Raw genomic sequence first — 20246 nt, 5'->3', positions numbered from 1 at the left:
CATCTGCCCTTGCTGAGGGCGATCACAGTGAGTAATGGGACTGTGATGAGAGAGCAGCCTGCACTGGCAGTAGGGCCTGGTGTCCACACTAAGGAGGAGGTTGAGGGCGGGAAAGGTGTGTAAGGAGTAGGATGGCAGGTTCTCAAAGAGACAGCCCTGGTTTCAATTGTCTCCATTCTGACAGGTTGGCGTGACCTTTGAGGACATTGCCCTGTACTTCTCCAGGAAGGAATGGAGGCTCCTTGATGAGGGTCAGAGACAGCTGTACCTGAATGTGATGCTGGAGAACTTTGAACTTATATCCTCCCTGGGTAAGACCCTCACTCTCACCAGTGACCTGGACTTAGCTTTGCACTTCCCCAGGCCCCATCTCCCAGGTGCACTCTGTCCTCACAGGTGGACCGTGGGCACTGGGTGATTTCCAGTTTTCTGGGTAGTTGCTGTCCTTTGCTTGCACTGCCGGCTTCTCTCCGTGCAGCCCCTATACCTGCTGCACTGAACTCATAGGGAAGTATATTTGGTTGGTTAGTGTGTCAGGGAGCCTAATGGATTCCGCCTTGATTAGCCGGAAAAGCATTTTTTATATTCCTGTTGGTCATTTGTACATATTTTTAGGAAAATTGTCTCTACATCCTTAGCCTGTTTTTTAACCATATTTTTTGGCTAATGCCTTTTGAATATTTTCTATATTTTCTATATTAATCTCTTTTTACATACATTTAAGCACATGTCTTTTTCCATGGGCTTGATTATTCTTTGCAGATATTGTGTGATTTTTTGTTTTTTGGTGTGTGTTTTTTCCAAATTCCCTGTTTTGGACAACCCTGCATTCAGGTAGTCTAGTGTCACCATTTTCCAGCAGCTCAGATGCTGTTTACTGGTGTTTACTGAGAAATTATTTCTTTTTTGTGATAAGATATTTTTAATTAAGGTCTGTAGAATTATTTTTTTTTTTTTTAGGCAGAGATATTGCATTGATAGTCTGCAGATAGTGTTAACATTTTTTGAAATGTATTTAGAGATTCTTAATTTCAGAAGTTTATAGTGGGATCTGGACATTTTTCTCCATGTAAGGTCATATTAACGACCAACATTTCTGATGATGCATTTTGGTTAATAGTGTCAGGTGGGATGTCTTATCTTTCATTTCTTTTTTATTATTATTAAAAATAACCTTTATGCATTTCAGGGAGGAAGGGAAAGGGAGAGAGACATAGAAACATCAATGATGAGAATCATTGATTGGCTGCCTCCTGCATGCCCCTTACTGGGGATTGAGCCAGCAACCCAGGCATGTGCCCTTGATTGGAATCGAACCTGGGACCCATCAGTCCCCAGACCGACACTCTATCCACTGACCCAAACCAGCTAGGGCTCTTTCATTTCTTTTTAAATTTATTTGAATCTTGTCTCTTTTGTTTTTGTCTAGCTAAAGGTTTGCCAATTTTATATATATATTTTCTAATAGCTCTTTGTTATCATATGTTTTTCTTTTTTACAGTATATTTATTCATTCGAGAGAGGAAGGGAGAGGGAGAAAGATAGAAACATCAATGATGAGAGAGAATCATTGATCGGCTGCCTCCTGCACTCCTCCTACCTGGGATCGAACCTCAACCCAGGTATGTGCCCTGACTGGGAATTGAACTATGACCTGGTTCAACCTGGTTCATAGGTCAACACTCAACCCCTGAGCCATACCAGCCAGGCTCATATGTTTGTTTTTCTTTTGTCTATTTTATTTATGTTTGTTCTAATATTTATTGTTTTTTTTCTCTTCTAGCTTTGGGCTTACTTTCTTAATTTGTTTCTATTTTTCTGACGTGCAAGATTAGGTTGTTCATTTAAGATCTTTTTTCTTAATGTAGGCATTTATCCCTATAAAATATCCTCTTAGAATTGCATTTTATGCATTTTATACATAAGCTCTGATAGATTGTTTCTATTTGTTTTGCCTCTATTTTTCTAGTTCTTTTTAAAATATATTTTTATTGATTTCAGAGAGGAAGGGAGGAGAGAGAGATGGAAACATCAATGATAAGAGACAATCATTGATTGGCTGCCTTCTGCACACCCCACATTGGGGATCCAGCCCACAATCCATGCATGTGCTCTGAGATTCGAACTGTGACCTCCTGGTTCATAGGTTGATGCTCAACCACTGAGTCCCACTGACCAGGTTTGAGTTCATTTTTGTGTTTTTTCTTTCACCCACTTATTGTTCAGGAGTGTGTTGTTTAAGTTCAACATATTTGTGGATTTTCCTTCTTTCTTGAAACTAAAGTTGATTTCTTGTTTTGTACATTGTGATCCCATAAGATACTTGACATGATTTCTTCTCAAAGTTTGAGACTTATTTTTTGACCTAATATGTGATCTTCCTAGAGAATGTTTCATGTGCACTTGATGAGAATGCATGTTCTGCATTAGGTTGGATTGTTCTACATATATTTATTCATTCTGTTTGGTCTAAAATAGTGATGGTGAACCTTTTGAGCTCGGCGTGTCAGCATTTTGAAAAACCCTAACTTAACTCTGGTGCCGTGTCACATATAGAAATTTTTTGATATTTGTAACCATAGTAAAACAAAGACTTATATTTTTGATAATTATTTTATATGTTTAAATGCCATTTAACAAAGAAAAATCAACCGAAAAAATGAGTTCGCGTGTCACCTCTGACACACGTGTCATAGGTTCGCCATCACTGCTCTAAAGTCTGGTGAAACTTCCATTATTCCCTATTGCCTTTTGATGGGATGATTTACCTATTATTGAAGTGGAATGATCTCTACTAACATTGGGTTTCTTTTTCTGTCTTCATTTCTGATATTATTTGCTTTCTCTACTTGGTTGCTGAGTTCTTTGGTGCATAAGACTTAAAATTGTCATCCTCTTGATGAATTAACTTATCATTCTGTAATGAATTTGTCTCTTGTGACAGTTTTTGAGGTAGTCTGTCTTGTCTGATAGAACTTTAGCTACCCCAGCCATTTTTGGGTTTCATTGGCATGGAATATTTTTTGCGTCCCATTCTCTTCAGCCTATTTGTGTCCATAAAGTTTTAGTGTATCTTGTAGGCAGCATATATTGATTGCCTCTGGTTTGTGGTTATTGTTGTTCTTTTGTTTTTATTCTTTCAGTCACTCTCTTGTGATTTGGGAATTTGTTTTAGGACCTACTATTGCCACTTCAACATGGTTTCTGGTTTCTGGCTCTTTTGTATTTCCTTTGTCTTCCTGTCTTGTGATTGTCCTTTGTGATTTGATAATTTTGTATAGTTGTTTACTCTTTTTCTTTTGTATATCTATTACATAGGTTTTTGCTTGTGGTTTCCAGGAGACTTACATAAAACAACTAATACTCTTTAAAATCTGTTTTATCCTGACAACACCTTCAGTTTCTTGTAAAAATTCTACCTTTTGACTCTTCACCACACACCCCTTTACATGTTTTTGATGTCACATTTCACATCTTTTCATATTGCTCATCTTCTAAGGTATACATTATTAACTTCGGTATTTTTACTAGTTTTCAATTTTAACCTTTATAATAGTTTCATAATATACATTCCACCAATGCATGTTACAATATTGTGAATTTTATTCCATTCTCGACTTTATGAGGGAGATTTACATTTTGCTATGTATTCTTTTTTCTTTTTTTAAAATATATTTTATTGATTTTTATAGAGAGGAAGGGAGAGGGATAGAGAGTTACAAACACCGATGAGAGAGAAACATCAATCAGCTGCCTCCAGCATACCCCCCACTGGGGACGTGCCCACAACCAAGGTACGTGCCCTTGACCAGAATCGAACCTAGGACCCTTCAGTCCGCAGGCCGACACTCCATCCACTGAGCCAAACCGGCCAGGGCTTGCTATGTATTCTTGTTTCTATTTAGTGTTCTTTCATTTCATCTTGAAGAACTTCTTTTGACAATTCTAATAAGTCATGTTGAGTGGCAATGAACTTCCTTAGGTTTTTGTTTGTCTGAAAAGCTATTCTTTCTAAAGAATAGGTTTTCTGGATAAAGTATTAATGGTTTTCATAGAATATTTTTTGAAAATATGTTTTCATTGATTTTTAGAGAGAGCGGAAGAGGGAGAGATATAGCGATAGAAACACCAAAGAGAGAGAAACATAATTGATTGGCTGTCTCCTCCATGCCCCCTTGGGATGGAGCCGGCAGCTCTAGCATGGGCCCTGACCGGGAATCGAACCATGATTTCTTGATTCCTGAGTCGAAACTCAACCAATGAGCACCACCAGCCGGGCTCATGAAGTATTTTGGATATATCATTATATTTCCTCTTAGACTGCAAGATGTCTTTGGAGAAATCTACTAATTCCCTTATTCGGGCGTTTCCCTGTGTGCAGTGAGTTTCTCTTCTTTGTGCTTTCACAATTCTGTTTGCCTTTGTTTTTCTGATACTTTCATTATGCTGTGTCTTGGTGAAGTTCAGTTTGCATTGAATCTGTACGGGGACCTGTGAGAGCGCATGCACTTGATTATCACATCTCCTTTACAGATTTGTGAAGTCCATCGTCAAGTTATTTTATTTATTTATTTACTTACTTAGATATAAGTCCACAGTGGCTTTGGAAGCAGTTTTTTCCTATGACAGTTGAGAGTGGAAAATACTACTGGGGACATACTGATTTTTGTTTTTTTTCTCTTTCGGAGTAGGTTGTGGCCAAAGACTTCTTTTATAATTCATGCCAACAAGCTCTAGAGCAGCGGTTCTCAACCTGCTGGTCGCAACCCCTTTGGGGGTCGAACAACCCTTTCACAGGGGTCGCCTAAGACCATCGGAAAACACATATATAATTACATATTGTTTTTGTGATTCATCACTATGCTTTAATTATGTTCCATTTGTAACAATGAAATTGGGGGTCACCACAACATGAGGAACTGTATTAAAGGGTCGCGGCATTAGGAAGGTTGAGAACCACTGCTCTAGAGAGTCCTTTGATGTGCAAATTTTGAGGAGTTCACAGATGTTTTATGGGCTTTGTGGTTTTTCAAAACAAAATTTTTCCAGTGTTTTTAACAGAACAGGCCACTAGTGTCAATGAGGTAAACTCTGACTCTTGTGTTAATATATTTGACCTATCTTCAGATATATTTGATCACCCATCCTCCCAATCATCCTTTTTATGCAGTTCTCCCCTTTTTGCTCTTCTGCATTGCCGTTTGTCATTATTGAGCTCTTATTCCATTTGCAGTGGGTTTTTTCTTTGTTTGTGGATAGGGGCCTACTTGTTCTGATAGGGAGATAAATTCTTCTATTTCTATTTTGCCATATTGCTGGTGTCATAGTTTTTTTTTTCTTTTGTCCTTTTTTTTTTTTTTTTTACAGTGTTTCCTTTTGTGTTCTCTTGTTCTGCCACAATGCTGGCCATCCATCTTTTCAGGTTTTCCTTTAGGATTTCTATCATCTGTATCCCATGTAATTGCTGAGCTGGGATTTAAGGGGAGGTATTATTTGTGCATCGCAGGACAAAAATGATTCCATCCATTGCAAAGTGGACCCAGAGACAGTCTTGCCAATGTGAAGGGCTATTGGATAGGGTTTGACATCAGAGCTTTGTTAAGGTCATAATTAGGAACCCATTTTGTTCAACATTGGTTTGTTACTGTTGCTAGTTCTTTACCCCATTCTACTTGTTCATTTTTTTTTTTAATATATATCTATTGATTTTTTTCAGAGAGGAAGAGAGAGGGATAGAGAGTTAGAAACATCGATAAGAAAGCAACATCGAACAGCTTCCTCCCGCACACCCCCTACTGGGGATGTGTCCACAACCAAGGTACATGCGCTTGACCAGAATCAAACCTGGGACCCTTCAGTCCGCAGGCCAACACTCTATCCACGGAGCCAAACCGTTTGGGGCCATTCTACTTGTTCTTGCTTGTTATTGAAAGCCAACTACTCAGTTCCTTTTTAAATATGTTTTTATTGATTTTGGATACAGAGGAAGAAAGAGAGAGAGAGAGACATCGATGTGACAGACAAACATTGGTTAGTTGCTTCCTGTATACACCCCAAACAGTTGTTGCACCTGCAGCCTGGTCATATGTCCTGACCGGATTTCTATTTGGCAAACTTTCCATGCACAGGACCATTCCCAACCAACTGAGCCACACCAGCTAAGACACAACTACTCAGTTCTAATAGTTACTATTTCTACTTGGATTCCCAGCTCATGAATAATCTTTACCTCTCTAAAGTTTGCATCCGAACTGCTTCACTCACAGGCTCCTCTTTACTGCACTCCAACTTTGGTTCATGTCTTGAGAGCCTTGGCATGTGCTCATTACATTAACTTTACCCGTCATTTGCTGAAATACAATGGGTTTTTATGCGTTTGAACACATTCAAATTAGTCCACACAGACTTGTGTCATTGGTATGAAAGGTCCTACAGGAAGCTGTTTGTAAAGGGATACCTAGTAGACCCTATATATCTTGTTTGTGTCCCATCCTATCCTCAGGTCCCTCCCTTCATAGTATCTCCACTATTGACTGACCTTAGGGGTCAGGTAATGTATAACAATCATTTTGTCAGAGTCTCACTCACTGGTCTCAAAAATCATCCCATAGAATCATGCCTGGCTGTGACAGATGGCCAGTGTGATGAGGGTATTTCTTCCTACTAAGATCACCATGTACTTCACCTGCATTTTCTTTTTTGTTTTTTAGGTTGCTGTTGTAGAGCAGGGAATGTGGTGGCACAGCTTGAAGAAAACATTGCTGTAAGAGTGTCACAGGCAAAGAATCCCAAGTTAGCTTTGTCTTCCCAGAAGAGCCACCACCCCTGTGAGAGTTGTGGACTAGTCTTGAGAAACATTTTCCACTTGACTGAGCAGCAGGAATTACAACACAGGCAGATACTGTTGAGGTGTGGGGCATGTACAAAGCAATTTCATTTCCATGCACAATTTCACCAGCACCAGGAGCAGCACTGCAGAGAGAAGCCTTTGAAAAGAAGTATGAACAGCATCTCACTGGCAAAGGGCTGCCATTTCAATGTGTCTCAGAAGCTTTTCACCTGTGGAGAGGTGGGGCAGGACATCCGTACTGAGTCAGGACATCCCCAGCAAGAGGCTACTCAGACCAGGGACAGGCGAAATGACATCTCAATGTGTGGGGTGACGTTTCCAAAGAGAAAAACTTATTGCTCCAGAAAAGAATGTAAGAAAGCCAATGGCTGTAACCACACATTTCTTCAGCACAAGGGTGTCCATACTGGGAAAGACTGTTTCTGGTGCAGTGAATGTGGGAAATCCTTTACCAGTAGCACTGGCTTTCATTGTCATCAGAAAATTCACACTGGAGATAGGCCTTATCAGTGCAGTGAGTGTGGGAAAACTTTTACCACCAGCAATGGTTTCCGTTATCATCAGAGAGTTCACACAGGAGAAAGGCCTTATCAGTGCAGTGAATGTGGGAAATCTTTTATCGCTAGCACTCACCTTCATCGTCATCAGAGAGTTCACACTGGAGAAAGGCCTTATGATTGCAGCGAGTGTCGGAAATCATTTACTTGGAAAGTTAACCTTTGTCGTCATCAGAGAGTTCACACTGGTGAAAGACCTTATGTGTGCAATGAATGTGGGAAATCTTTTACCGATAGCAATGGCCTGCGTTGTCATCAGAGATTTCACACAGGAGAAAAGCCTTATGAGTGCAGTGAATGTGGGAAATCTTTTATCACTAGCTCTCGCTTTCATCAACATCAGAAAGTTCACACTGGGGAAAGGCCTCATGAGTGCAGTGAATGTGGGAAGTTTTTTGCCAGTAGCACTGGCTTACATTATCATCAGAGTGTTCACACTGGAGAAAGGCCTTATGAGTGCAGTGAATGTGGGAAATCATTTACTTGGAAAGTTACCCTTCATCGTCATCAGAGAGTTCACACTGGTGAAAGACCTTACGTTTGCAATGAATGTGGGAAATCTTATACCTCTCACAGTGGCCTCCGTTGCCATCAGAGAGTTCACACTGGAGAAAAACCTTATGAGTGTCGTGAATGTGGAAAATCATTTACTTGGAAAGTTACCCTTCATCGTCATCAAAGAGTTCACACTGGTGAAAAACCTTATGTTTGCAATGAATGTGGGAAATCTTACACCTCTCGCAGTGGCCTCCGTTGTCATCAGAGAGTTCACACTGGAGAAAGGCCTTATGAGTGTGGTGAATGTGGGAAGTCTTTTGCCAGTATCACTGGCTTCCATTATCATCAAAAAGTTCACACTGGAGAAAGGCCTTATGAGTGTCGTGAATGTGGGAAATCTTTTACCAGATTCTATACCCTTCGTTGTCATCGGAGAGTTCACACTGGAGAAAAGCCTTATGAGTGCAGTGAATGTGGAAAATCTTTTGCTGCGACCTATGGTCTTCGTTCTCATCAGAGAGTTCACACTAGAGAAAGGCTTTATGTGTGTAGTTAATATGGGAAATCTTTTAGGCAAAGTTCTGACCTTACTCCACACTTAAGAATTCACATTGGAGGAAGGTCTTACATACTCAGGAAATGCAGAGTTTTTTAGTTTGCTCCTAATAATAATGTAGTAAACTCCAAAGCCCCACTTGTTTGAATTGAATCTCATACATTCAATCATCAAAGGTAGGAAGATTCCCAATATATTTTACTTTTGTGAAAGCATGTGTATGTATGTTGCACTTATTGTTAATGTTTTTATTTTTTTATTTTATTTTTATTTTTTATTTTTTAATATATTTTATTGATTTTTTTTTACAGAGAGGAAGGGAGAGGGATAGAGAGTTAGAAACATCGATGAGAGAGAAACATCGACCAGCTGCCTCCTGCACATCTCCCACTGGGGATGTGCCCGCAACCAACGTACATGCCCTTGACCGGAATCGAACCCGGGACCTTTCAGTCCGCAGGCCGACGCTCTATCCACTGAGCCAAACCGGTTTCGGCTGTTAATGTTTTTATTGATTTTAGAGAGGATGAGTGAGGGAGAGAGAGAGAGAGAAACATCAATTATGAGAATCACTGATCGGCTGCCTACTGCATGCCCATACTGGAGATTGAGCTTGTGACCTAGGCTTATACCCTGAGCGGAAACCGAACTAAGTCCTCCTAGTTCATATGGTGTTGCTCAACCACTGACCCACACCAGCCTGGCATGTATGTTACAATTTGTAATTTACACAGGTGTCTTCCCAAATCCATGTTGCTATATAATTTTTTTTTACAACTATCTCCTGTCACTCGGATGACAACATCTGTAGACCTTTTTTTAAAAAAATTATTTTTTTATTTCAGAGAGAAAGGGAGAGGGATCAGGACTGATAGATGAAAACAGCATTGAAGAAAGAGAATCATTGATTGTCTGCCTCCTATATGCCCCAACCTGGAGATCCAGCCTGAAATAGGGGCATGTGCCCTGACTCAGATTCAAATCGTGACCTCTTGGTGGATTCGTAGGTTGAAGCTCAACCACTGAGCTACCTCGGCTGAGCTGTCACTACATATTTCTGTTGCTGTTCCACCTACACGGTATCCACAGATTGCGTCAATCACCATCCTCATGTGCTCAGGAAAGCCAGCTCTGTTCTCTGATTTGTTTGAGAAAATCGGGAGCAGCCTGAGCTTGTAGGAGGTCTTACTTCCTCTCACTCTGACTAGTTGCCATATGGACCTGACTCAGTGTTGTCCCCAGAGAACAGCGAGTTCAGCGAGCAGTTTACAGAATAACTGTTTTTCCCAGGGGTAGGCTTTTTCTAAATAACAGTGATGAATTTTTTGGTCAATTTTTCACTGATTCGAGAACTGCCAGGCTCTTATCCATTTGGTTGTAAAATAGTGAAGGAATTTCTAAGTCTTTTTTTAAAATATATTTTATTGATTTTTTACAGAGAGGAAGGGAGAGGGATAGAGAGTTAGAAACATCAATGAGCGAGAAACATCGATCAGCTGCCTCCTGCACACCCCCCACTGGGGATGTGCCTGCAACCAAGGCACATGCCCTTGACCGGAATCGAACCTGGGACCCTCTGGTTCGCAGGCCGACGCTCTATCCACTGAGCCAAACCGTTCAGGGCGACTTTCTAAGTCTTTAATCTTGGGTGTTCTATTTACTGTCTGTGGTAGATTGTAAACAGATTTGGATACTACAAGCATGTGAACAACTTTATGGGCAGCTCAAACTTTCTCTGCCTGTGGGAGAATGACATGGTGCAGAAATTAGCTCAGCAGTTTAGGCCAGATGTGCATTGCTCCCCTCTTCTCCTAGGAAAGACTGAGCTCTCCAGTCCTCATCTTAAGCCTGATGGTATGAGTTTTAGGAGAGTTTCAGGAGATCACTCCAAAGAGTGGTTAGCTGTGACAGCCTCAGATCCTTCTGGAAGGAACATGAATTGTTGTCCATGTTTGCAGGGGTTTCTCTTGCCCAGGTCTTACAAAGGGTTATTTGCCCTAATGTCAAAAATTTCATGGGTTATGGTCACCCAGTTGGAGGACCATAGGGATTAGGAAAGCCATGATCGCTACAGAAATACTGGCCTACATGGTGTTGGAAAAGATTGCTGCCAGCTAGATGGAATGAGCCTCTTGTAAACCTACATCCAGAAATGTTCCGAGGAAAAGACAGCAGGGTGGCGTGTACACAAATCTGTGTTACTCTAAACATGTTTTCTGTGGATGCAGTCATTGTCATTGAAAATAATCTAAAGGTCTGTGCATTCCAGGATGTGACTTGTGACCCTGTGAGCATTCCCGTTGGTGTGGGTGAAAGTCCTTCATTGTTCACTGTCACTGAGGAAGGTCTCTTTCACGGGGCATGAGAACGTGGACTGACTTTCAATGTGTCAAATCTATTTTCCCCAAAAAGTTGGATATGCAAACTTCTTTTACCTTTAGCCAGTTTTAAAACGTTTTAATTTTTAATAAATGAAATGTCAAATATAATATTTGAGGAGTCTTCACATATGGAATTAAGTGAATCCATCACTATAGTCAACATTGGCCATGTGTGTCACTGAATTTACTGCATGTTCTTTTTGAATCTCTCTGCCCCTCACAGCTTTCCAAGTAACCATTGATTTACATTCCATTTTAATAGATACCTTTGTAATTTCTAAATTTTACATGATGGGAATGACAGTATTTTTTCTGCTTTTGTTTACATTGTGTAAATCTTTAGAGATTTATTAATGACACAGTAGTAGCTCAACTTTTGATGGAGAAATATTTTTATCTTCAAATATATCATAATTAGTTTCTTCATTCTATATGGTTGTTTTTGACTATTTAAAATAAGGGTTTGAAATAAAGTCTGCAAACTTTTCTGTATAATTTTTTATGTGGCTATGTTTCACTTACCCTTGTCAATAACTCAGTACAGGGTAGGTGAATGTTTAACTTATAGAGATTTGCAAGTTGTGATCAAAACTGATTGACCTGTTTCCATTTCTCCAGCAGTGTATGAGGGATTCAGTTCCTCCACACACTAGCGAATAGTTGGTTTGGTCAATCTTTTTTTTAATTTATTTAAACATCTCTTAAAACTTTGTCATGCTACCTCACTGTTGTTTTATTGCTTTCTCCTAAGGATTTATGGTGAGCCCTTCCTCGGGTGTGTTTTTGCTACCTTTATATCTCTGTTAAAATGTCTGGTCAGTCCCGGGTTCATATCCCGGACGAGCCCCCAAGAAAAAAAAATGTCTGGTCATATGTTCTGCCTAATCTGCTGTGAGTTTTGGCTGTTTTAACAAAAAGAAAGTGAAACAACCAAGATGAAAGTTGAAATTTCATCTGGTGCCTTTTTGGCTTGATGGAATAAAGGTTTTTCGAATTGGAATGATATATTTACTTTTCTCCTGGTCCGCACAATGCAGTGGACACTTTTAATTTTAATCTGCACTACTAACATTCTCCATCACGTTCACAAGTCTCGTCATTTGGTAATGCAATACACCCTTGCTTGGTAGAGCTCTCCATTTTCTTGGTCTCCTGTCATGGGGGTTCTTGTGTTAGAACAGGTCTCTCAGGTGGACCAGATGACATCAGGGTGGGCAGGGTGTTTTAGAGTCCCAAAGCCAGTGCAGAGGGAAATGGGGGGGCAGGGATCAGATTCCCCATGCCCTGAGTTAGGCATTTTGGATTTAAATCCCAGATTCCCGAATATCATTGGGACTCTCAGGGAAATGACCCCTTCCTCTGGTTCTTTCATTATTCAAATTAATATATATATATGTTTTTGTTTTTGTTTTGGTTTTTTTTTTTTGATTCTCACCTGAGGATATTTTTCCATTGATTTGTAGAGAGAGTGGAAAAGAGGGAAAGACAGAGAGAAATAGCAATGTGAGAGTGAAACATCGATTGGTGGCCTCCTACAGGAGCCTGGACTAGGGTCCTGCAACTGAGGTAAGTGATCCTGTCCAGAATCAAACCCAGGACCCTTCTGTCTACAGGATGATGCTCTATTGACGAAGCCAAAACCGCTAGGGCCAGATTCTTTTCTTTTTTAATATATTTTATTGATTTTTTACAGAGAGGAAGGGAGAGGGATAGAGAGTTAGAAACATCGATGAGAGAGAAACATCGATCAGCTGCCTCCTGCACACTCCCCACTGGGGATGTGCCCGCAACCAAGGTACATGCCCCTGACCGGAACCGAACCTGGGACCCTTGTGTCCGCAGAAGCCACAGGCCAACGCTCTATCCACTGAGTCAAACCGGTCAGGGCAGATTCTTATTTTCTTTATCCATTGTTTCTTGGTACCTTTTTTCTTGTATGTCCCAGACATCTCCATTTATTTTGATAGAGACATGCTGAATATAAAGGGCTGGAATAAATGAGTAATCATTAACATAAAATAACAGAACATTTTAATAAAAATATTTTTTCTTGAACATTAACTTACCAGACACTGAATAACTGCACAAATTAATGAGCATAATGCAAACCTAATTTTCTTTTTAAAAAATATATTTTATTGATTTTTTACAAAGAGGAAGGGAGAGGGATAGAGAGTTAGAAACATCAATGAGAGAGAAACATCCATCAGCTGCCTCCTGCACACTCCCTACTGGGGATATGCCTGCAACCAAGGTACATGCCCCTGACTGGAATCGAACCTGGGACCCTTCAGTCTGCAGGCCAACCTATCCACTGAGCCAAACCGACCAGGGCCAAACCTATTTTTCTAGTTCTCCAAAAGCAAAATATTTCCTGTTGTGCACACCAAACAAGTCAGTTCAAGACTAATGACGTGGCAATTGGCTGCTAAATTATTCACTGCTAGTATTAGTGGAGAGAAATGGTATGGCTGTGCGCAAGGCATGTAAGAGAAATGAATGCAACACAATTAATATGAATCAGTCATTAGCGAATGTTGTTGTGCGTTATAACTAGTGGCCCGGTGCACGAAATTCATACATGGGAGGTGTCTTTCTGCCTGGCCTGCACCCTCTGCAACCTGGGACCCCTTGGGGGGATGGCTGATGGCTGGTTTAGACCCGATCCCACAGCGATCGGGCCTAAACTGGCAGTCGGACATCCCTCTCACAATCTGGGACCGCTGGCTCCTAACCACTCGCCTGCCTGCCTGCCTGATTGCCCCTAACCTCTTCTGCCTGCCAGCCCGATCGCCTCCTAACCTCTCCCCTGCTGGCCCTATCTCACCTAACTTCTCCCCTGATGGCCCAATCGTCCCCAGCTACCCTCCCCTGTCGGTGTGATCACCCCCAACTGCCCTTCCCTGCTGGCCCGATGTCCTCCAACTGCCCTCCCCTGCAGGCCTGATCGCCCACAACTGCCCTCCCTGCTGCGACCCGCCTCCTCCACCAGGCCCCGCCTCCACTGTGCACTTGGCCATCTTGTGACGTCACAGGCGAGGGCCACCTAGGCTTTTATTAGTATAGATTGTGTATATCAGGATATTGTAAAAATTAAGTTATGAAATTTTTATTAAAACGTTTATGTGAAGTCAATTCGGGGTGGCAACCTAGGTCTGTGCCCAGTCAAACCTGCATTCTCCATGTACTTTTAATTTTAGTTATTTTAAGTCTTGCAATTGTACTTGGTGGTGTTTGGTGGTTTGTTTGTTTTTTAATTCATACCCTATACGTTTTGTAGTATATAATTGCGATTCATTTTAACAGCTTTACAGCCAAAATTTGTATATAACATTTATGTACTATTGTTTACTATCCTGACTATTTTTTAAAAAACATTTTATTGATTTTTTACAGAGAAGAAGGGAGAGAGATAGAGAGTTAGAAACATCAATGAGAGAGAAACACCGATCAGCTGCCTCCTGCACATTCCCTACTGGAGATGTGCCTGCAACCCAGGTACATGCCCTTGACCGGAATCGAACCCGGGACCGTTCAGTCCGCAGGCCGACGCTCTATCCACTGAGCCAAACCGGTTACGGCCCACCCTGACTTTTAATAAGCTTAGAATTGTGCCTTCATCACCACAGTCCGGGTAATAACGTTTTTGGGTTGTTTTAGTAGAAATTTCGTAACCTTATACATAAAGAATTTGGATGGTTGTTTTTGATATTGTTGAGGTTTGGGAGTTCTTTATATGTTTTCTCTTTGCAGGATTTCATTCTCTGCTGCTACACTATCACATGAGCTCCTGGCCGTTCGTTTCAAGACTATTTTTTAAAAAAAAAACACTATATGATACAACGTTTAAAATAAAAGCTGCGGCCATAAGACTCCATTGCCTAGCCCGCCCAACACAATGTAGCTCCCTCGTTATCTGCCTCACGCAACTCCAGTCTCTGAAATATACTCACTTTCCATTCATTTGCCCGGAAATGAAGTGATTTCAGGAGTTTCACACAATCCCTTGGCTACTGGCCCCAAAGCGCAGGCTCCGCCCTCTGTACGGCAGGCAGGTGTCCGAATATGGCGGCACCCACGCCGCCACCGGAAGAAGGGCGCCGACTTATTGCCAACGCAACCGGAAATCGCACACTTCGCCTCTAAAACCTCGGTCTCCTATTGGCCACCGTAGGCCGAGCGGGAAGGTGCGGACGCTGCGGAGGCATTTCGGACGCACAGCGGCTGTGCGCTCCTCGTGGGTCCGGGCCAAGACTCAGGTGGGTGTGGGTTTTGTTCCCCCCGGAAGTTTTTTTTCCTCACAAAAGTTTCGTTCCTGCCCTGACGGGTTTGGCTCAGTGGATAGAGCATCAGCCTGATGGGTCCCAGGTTCGATCCGGTCAAGGGCATGTGCCTTGGTTACGGGCAAATCCCCAGTGGGAGGCAGCTGATCGATGTTTCTCTCTCATCGATGTTTCTGGCTCTCCCTTCCTCTCTGTAAAAAAACAATAAAATATATTTTTAAAAAACAACAATATGATTTAAAAAAAAGAATTTATTAAAAAAAAAAGTTTCGTTCCTCACAGGGTGACCTATGCAGGTGTTGTGTGCAGCGTGGAATTACCACCGCGGTTCGAGGAATCAGGGTTCGGCGCCCGGGAGGTGCTAGCTAAGGGGACCTACGTGGAAACGGGATTTGAAGTGTTTGAGGGGAACCACAAAGTCTGTCTGTGGTGGAGGGTGTCCGGGGCGTCGGTGGACATAACACCCTTGTCCGGACGGTTAGGATAAGGGGTCCTGCAGGTCACCATACTGGTAAGGGACGCAGGAGGAATGTCGTAGGATCGTGGTGTCCTCCGGGTCAGGTTGTGGATTTAATACCCGGTTCGGTGAAGTGGAGCCAGAGCGGGCCGTCATCACATGCGGGTGTCTGTGGTCTAGACACTGACCTGAGGTTTTTTGTTTGTTTGTTTGTTTTAAAATATATTTTATTGATTTTTTACAGAGAGGAAGGGAGAGAGATAGAGAGCTAGAAACATCGATGAGAGAGAAACATCGATCAGCTGCCTCCTGCACATCTCCTACTGGGGATGTGCCCACAACCCAGGTACATGCCCTTGACCGGAATGGAACCTGGGAACTTTCAGTCCGCAGGCCGACGCTCTATCCACTGAGCCAAACCGGTTTTGGCTTTTGTTTGTTTTTTTAAAAATATATTTTATTGATTTTTTTTTAACAGAGAGGAAGGGAGAGGGATAACGAGTTAGAAACATCCATGAGAGAGAAACATGACCAGCTGCCTCCTGCACACCCCCTACTGGGAATGTGCCCGCAACCAAGATACATGCCCTTGACCGGAATCGAACCTGGGACCCTTCAGTCCCCAGGCCAAAGCTCTGTCCACTGAGCCAAACTGGCTAGGGCAATTTTTTTTTAAAATATATTTCTTTATTGATTTCAGAGAGGAAGGGAGAAGGAGAGAGAGAAACATCAATGATGAGAGAGAATCATTAATTGGCTGCCCCCTGCAAGCCCCCAACTGGGGATCGAGCCCGCAACCCGGGCATGTGCCCCTGACCAGAATCGAACCCGGGACCCTTTTCAGTCCACAGGCCGATGCTCTATCCACCGGGACAAACCGGCTATGGCTTACTTTTCTTAAAAATCATTTCCTGCAAGAAATTTTCTGCCAGAAGCTTCCCGTTGGTGACCAGGTACCAAATATGTGATCTTTTCTCTTTGCAGGATTTCTTTTTTTATGTTAATTATATACTTTTAAAAAATATATGTTTATTGATTTTAGAGAGAGAGAGAGAGAGGATAGAATCATCAAGGAGAGAGACATCGCTCAACTGCCTCCTGCACGCCCCCTTCTGGGGATTCAGTCCACAATTTAGGTGTGTGCCCTGGTCGGGAATCTAACCATATAAGTCAGTGGTTCTCAACCTTCCTAATGCCTCGATCCTTTAGTACAGTTCCTCATGTTGTGGTGACCTCCCAACCATAAAATTATTTCTGTTGCTACTTCATCACTGTAATTTTGCTATTGTTATGAATCGTCATGTAAATATCTGATATGCAGGATGTATTTTCATGGTTACAAACTGAACATAATTAAAGCATAGTGATTAATCACAAAAACAATATGTAATTATATATGTGTTTTCCGATGGTCTTAGGCGACCCCTGTGAAGGGGTCGCGACCCACAGGTTGAGAACCGCTGATATAAGTCACCAATCAACTGGGCCACACCTGCTGGGCTCTGTGCAGGATTTTATTCTCTGCTGCTACAGTGACAACCACACTCCTGGCCATTTCAAAAGTTGTGTTTCTGTTTTTGTTTGTTTTTTAACCCCAGCTGGCGAGGCTCCGTGGTTGAGCAGCGACCTATGAACCAAGCAAGAGGTCATGGTTAGATTCCCAGTCAGAGCACATACCCGGGTTGCGGGCTCCGTCCCCAGTGGGCAGCGTGCAGGAGGTGGCCGATCGATAATTCTCTCTCATCATTGATGTTTCTTTTTTTTTTTTTTTTAAATATATTTTATTGAATTTTTACAGAGAGGAAGGGAGAGAGATAGAGAGTTAGAAACATCGACGAGAGAGAAACATCGATCAGCTGCCTCCTGCACACCTCCTACTGGGGATGCCCCGCAACCCAGGCACATGCCCTTGACCGGAATCAAACCTGGGACCCTTCAGTCCGCAGGCCGACGCTCTATCCACTGAGCCAAACCGGTTTCGGCCTCATTGATGTTTCTATCTCTCTCTCTCTCCCTCTCCTGCTCTGAAATAAAAAAAAATTTTTCCAGAAATTTTTTAAAGTTTTTAAAAAAATACATTTTATCGGTTTTTTACAGAGAGAAAGGGAGAGAGATAGAGAGTTAGAAACATCGATGGGAGAGAAACATCGACTAGCTGCCTCCTGCACACCCTCCATCGGGAATGTGCCCACAACCAAAACACATGCCCTCGAGCGGAATCGAACCCGGGACCCTTCAGTCCGCAGGCCGACGCTCCATCCACTGAGCCAAACCGGTTCAGGCTAATTTTTTTTTTTTTTTTTAAGTTTCATTTACACAAACTAAAATAAAGGCAGCGGCCGCGTGACTTCTTTTGCCCAGCCCGCCAAACAGCATTGAATTCGCTCTGTATTTCCCCTGAGAAGCTCCAATCTCAGAAAATACACTCATTTTCCACCAGAGAACACGTGCGGGGCAGGGAGACCCTCTCGGGTGCCTCTCACCTGCCAGCACCCGCGCCTGCTGGTCCGGAACCCAGGGCTCGGCGCTCCGTACGGCAGACGGGCCCCCGACATGGCGGCCCCCGCGGCGGCGCGCCACCTGGGGGCGGACATATTGTTTCCGGGGGGAGGGGTGGGGGAGGGACACCGCGGAAATCGCTCGGTTTCTTCAGATCCTCCTGGGCCACCGTAGTGGCGCCATATCTGGGCGACGATCCCAGCATCTGAATCTGTTCGCGGGAGTGTGAGGTTTAGCAGGTCCGTGTGCTCTTTTTCCCCTTGGAGTTTTTAGAGAGAGAAAAAAAAAAAGTTTTGTCTCGGTTGAAGTTTGCTCTCACAGGTGACGCAGCCCAGGGTGGAAAGGGTGCGGCCGGGCCCGCGGGATTCCCGGCGGCGGGCGGGTCGCGTGGGGGGGCGGGGGCGCCAAGGTGTTTGGGAGGAAGCAGGTGTGTCGCTCCCGCCTGCGGTCCGGTCCCTTTGGGGTCTCCCGGCGGTTCGGGGTCGGGAGAGACGGACGGCCGAGTCCCGCCCGCCGTGGCCTGTGCGGGTCCCTCTGTGCGGCGTCAGGGTCCGGCGCGGGGTTCCCCGCGGGGCTCCGGGAGGTGGGGGCCGCGCGGGTGCCTCCGGTCCGGGTTTAGGGATGAAAAACGGGGCTGTGATCAGAGTCTCGGGAGGCGGAAGCTGTGGTCGCCCAGGACCCCGGGGCTGGTGGGCGGGGTGAGGTTCATTCCCCGGCTTGACACAGTGACAAGTGCGGTCGTGGCCATTTCAAAAGTTGTATTTCCGTTTTTGTTTTTAAATATATTTTATTGATTTTTTACAGAGAGGAAGGGAGAGGGATAGAGAGTTAGAAACATCGATGAGAGAGAAACATCGATCAGCTGCCTCCTGCACACCCCCTAACAGGGGATGTGCCCGCAACCAAGGTACATGCCCTTGACCGGAATCGAGCCCAGGACCCTTGAGTTTGCAGGCCGACGCTCTATCCACTGAGCCAAACCGGTTAGGGCTTGTTTGGTTTTTTTTTAATAAGAAACATCTATGTGAACCCTAACCGGTTTGGCTCAGTGGATAGATCGTCGGCCTGCGGACTGAAGGGTCCTGGGTTCGATTCCGGTCAAGGGCATGTACCTGGGTTGCGGGCACATCCCCAGTGGGGGTTGTGCAGGAGGCAGCTGATCGATGTTTCTCTCTCATCGATGTTTCTAACTATCCCTCTCCCCTCCTCTCTGTAAAAAAATCAACGGATATTAAAAAAAAGAAAAAAAAGAAACATCTATGTGAGGGAGACATCGATTGGACCAGGGCCAGGGATTGAGCCTGCAACCCAGGTACGTGCCCTTGACCAGAATTGAGATGGAAACCCTTCAGTCCTCGGGCCCACACTCCACCCACTGAGCCAAACCTGTGGCTAGGGCAGCGGTTCTCAACCTTCCTAATGCCGCGACCCTTCAATACAGCTCCTCATGTTGTGGTGACCCCCAACCATAAAATTATTTTCGTTGCTACTTCATCACTGTAATTTTGCTACTGTTATGAATCGTCATGTAAATATCTGCTATGCAGGATGTCTTTTCGTTGTTACAAACTGAACATAATTAAAGCATAGTGATTAATCACAAAAACAGTATGTAATTATATATGTGTTTTCAATTGTCTTAGGCGACCCCTGTGAAAGGGTCGTTCGACCCCCAAAGGGGTCGAGACCCACAGGTTGGGGACCGCTGCGCTAGGGCAAAAGACATTTTTTTAGTCTTAAACAATACTATAAACAGGTGGTTTTTTAAAAAATGTATTTTATTGATTTTTTACAGAGTGGAAGGGAGAGGGATATTTTACAACAGGTGACCTGTTTTACACAGCTGATCGATGTTTCTCTGTCATCGATGTTTCTAACTCTCTATCCCTCTATATTCTGGGTATAAGGCCGTTTTCTTGCTGTGGATGAACGTGTGTCGGTCACAGTTGGGCTGGTTATGGACACGCTGCTGTGGGCATTCTTGTCCGTGTGTCCCGGCTCCGATGTGCCCTTACTGTGGGGGGAAACATGGCTTAGATGTGAACCACAGAGAAGGCAGCAGAGCCCAGGCAAGTAGTTAGAAGCCCTGTGTTTCAGCTCATTATCCAGGGGTTGGCTAAGTGCAGTGGAGAGACGAGCCCAGCCTCACCCACGGGTCATTCATT

General features: G+C 43.4%; 1 protein-coding gene across 1 annotated transcript; it reads left to right on the top strand.

Annotated features, from left to right (window-relative positions):
• The first annotated feature begins 246 nt into the window (after nucleotides 1-246).
• LOC138999893 (zinc finger protein 345-like) lies at nucleotides 247-12043 on the top strand. The gene is made up of 2 exons (XM_070402110.1): nucleotides 247-311; nucleotides 6711-12043. The coding sequence occupies exons 1-2, from the start codon at nucleotides 278-280 to the stop codon at nucleotides 8459-8461; spliced, it is 1785 nt and encodes a 594-aa protein (XP_070258211.1). The 5' UTR covers nucleotides 247-277; the 3' UTR covers nucleotides 8462-12043.
• The last annotated feature ends 8203 nt before the right edge of the window (nucleotides 12044-20246 follow it).

The sequence above is a fragment of the Myotis yumanensis genome, unplaced genomic scaffold (genome assembly GCF_028538775.1).
Source record: "Myotis yumanensis isolate MYYU_CA2020_CCGP unplaced genomic scaffold, mMyoYum1.0.hap1 SCAF_23, whole genome shotgun sequence".
Lineage (NCBI taxonomy): Eukaryota > Metazoa > Chordata > Mammalia > Chiroptera > Vespertilionidae > Myotis > Myotis yumanensis.
Note: the sequence above shows the minus strand (reverse complement) of the source record. Positions and strands in the feature narration are given on the sequence as shown.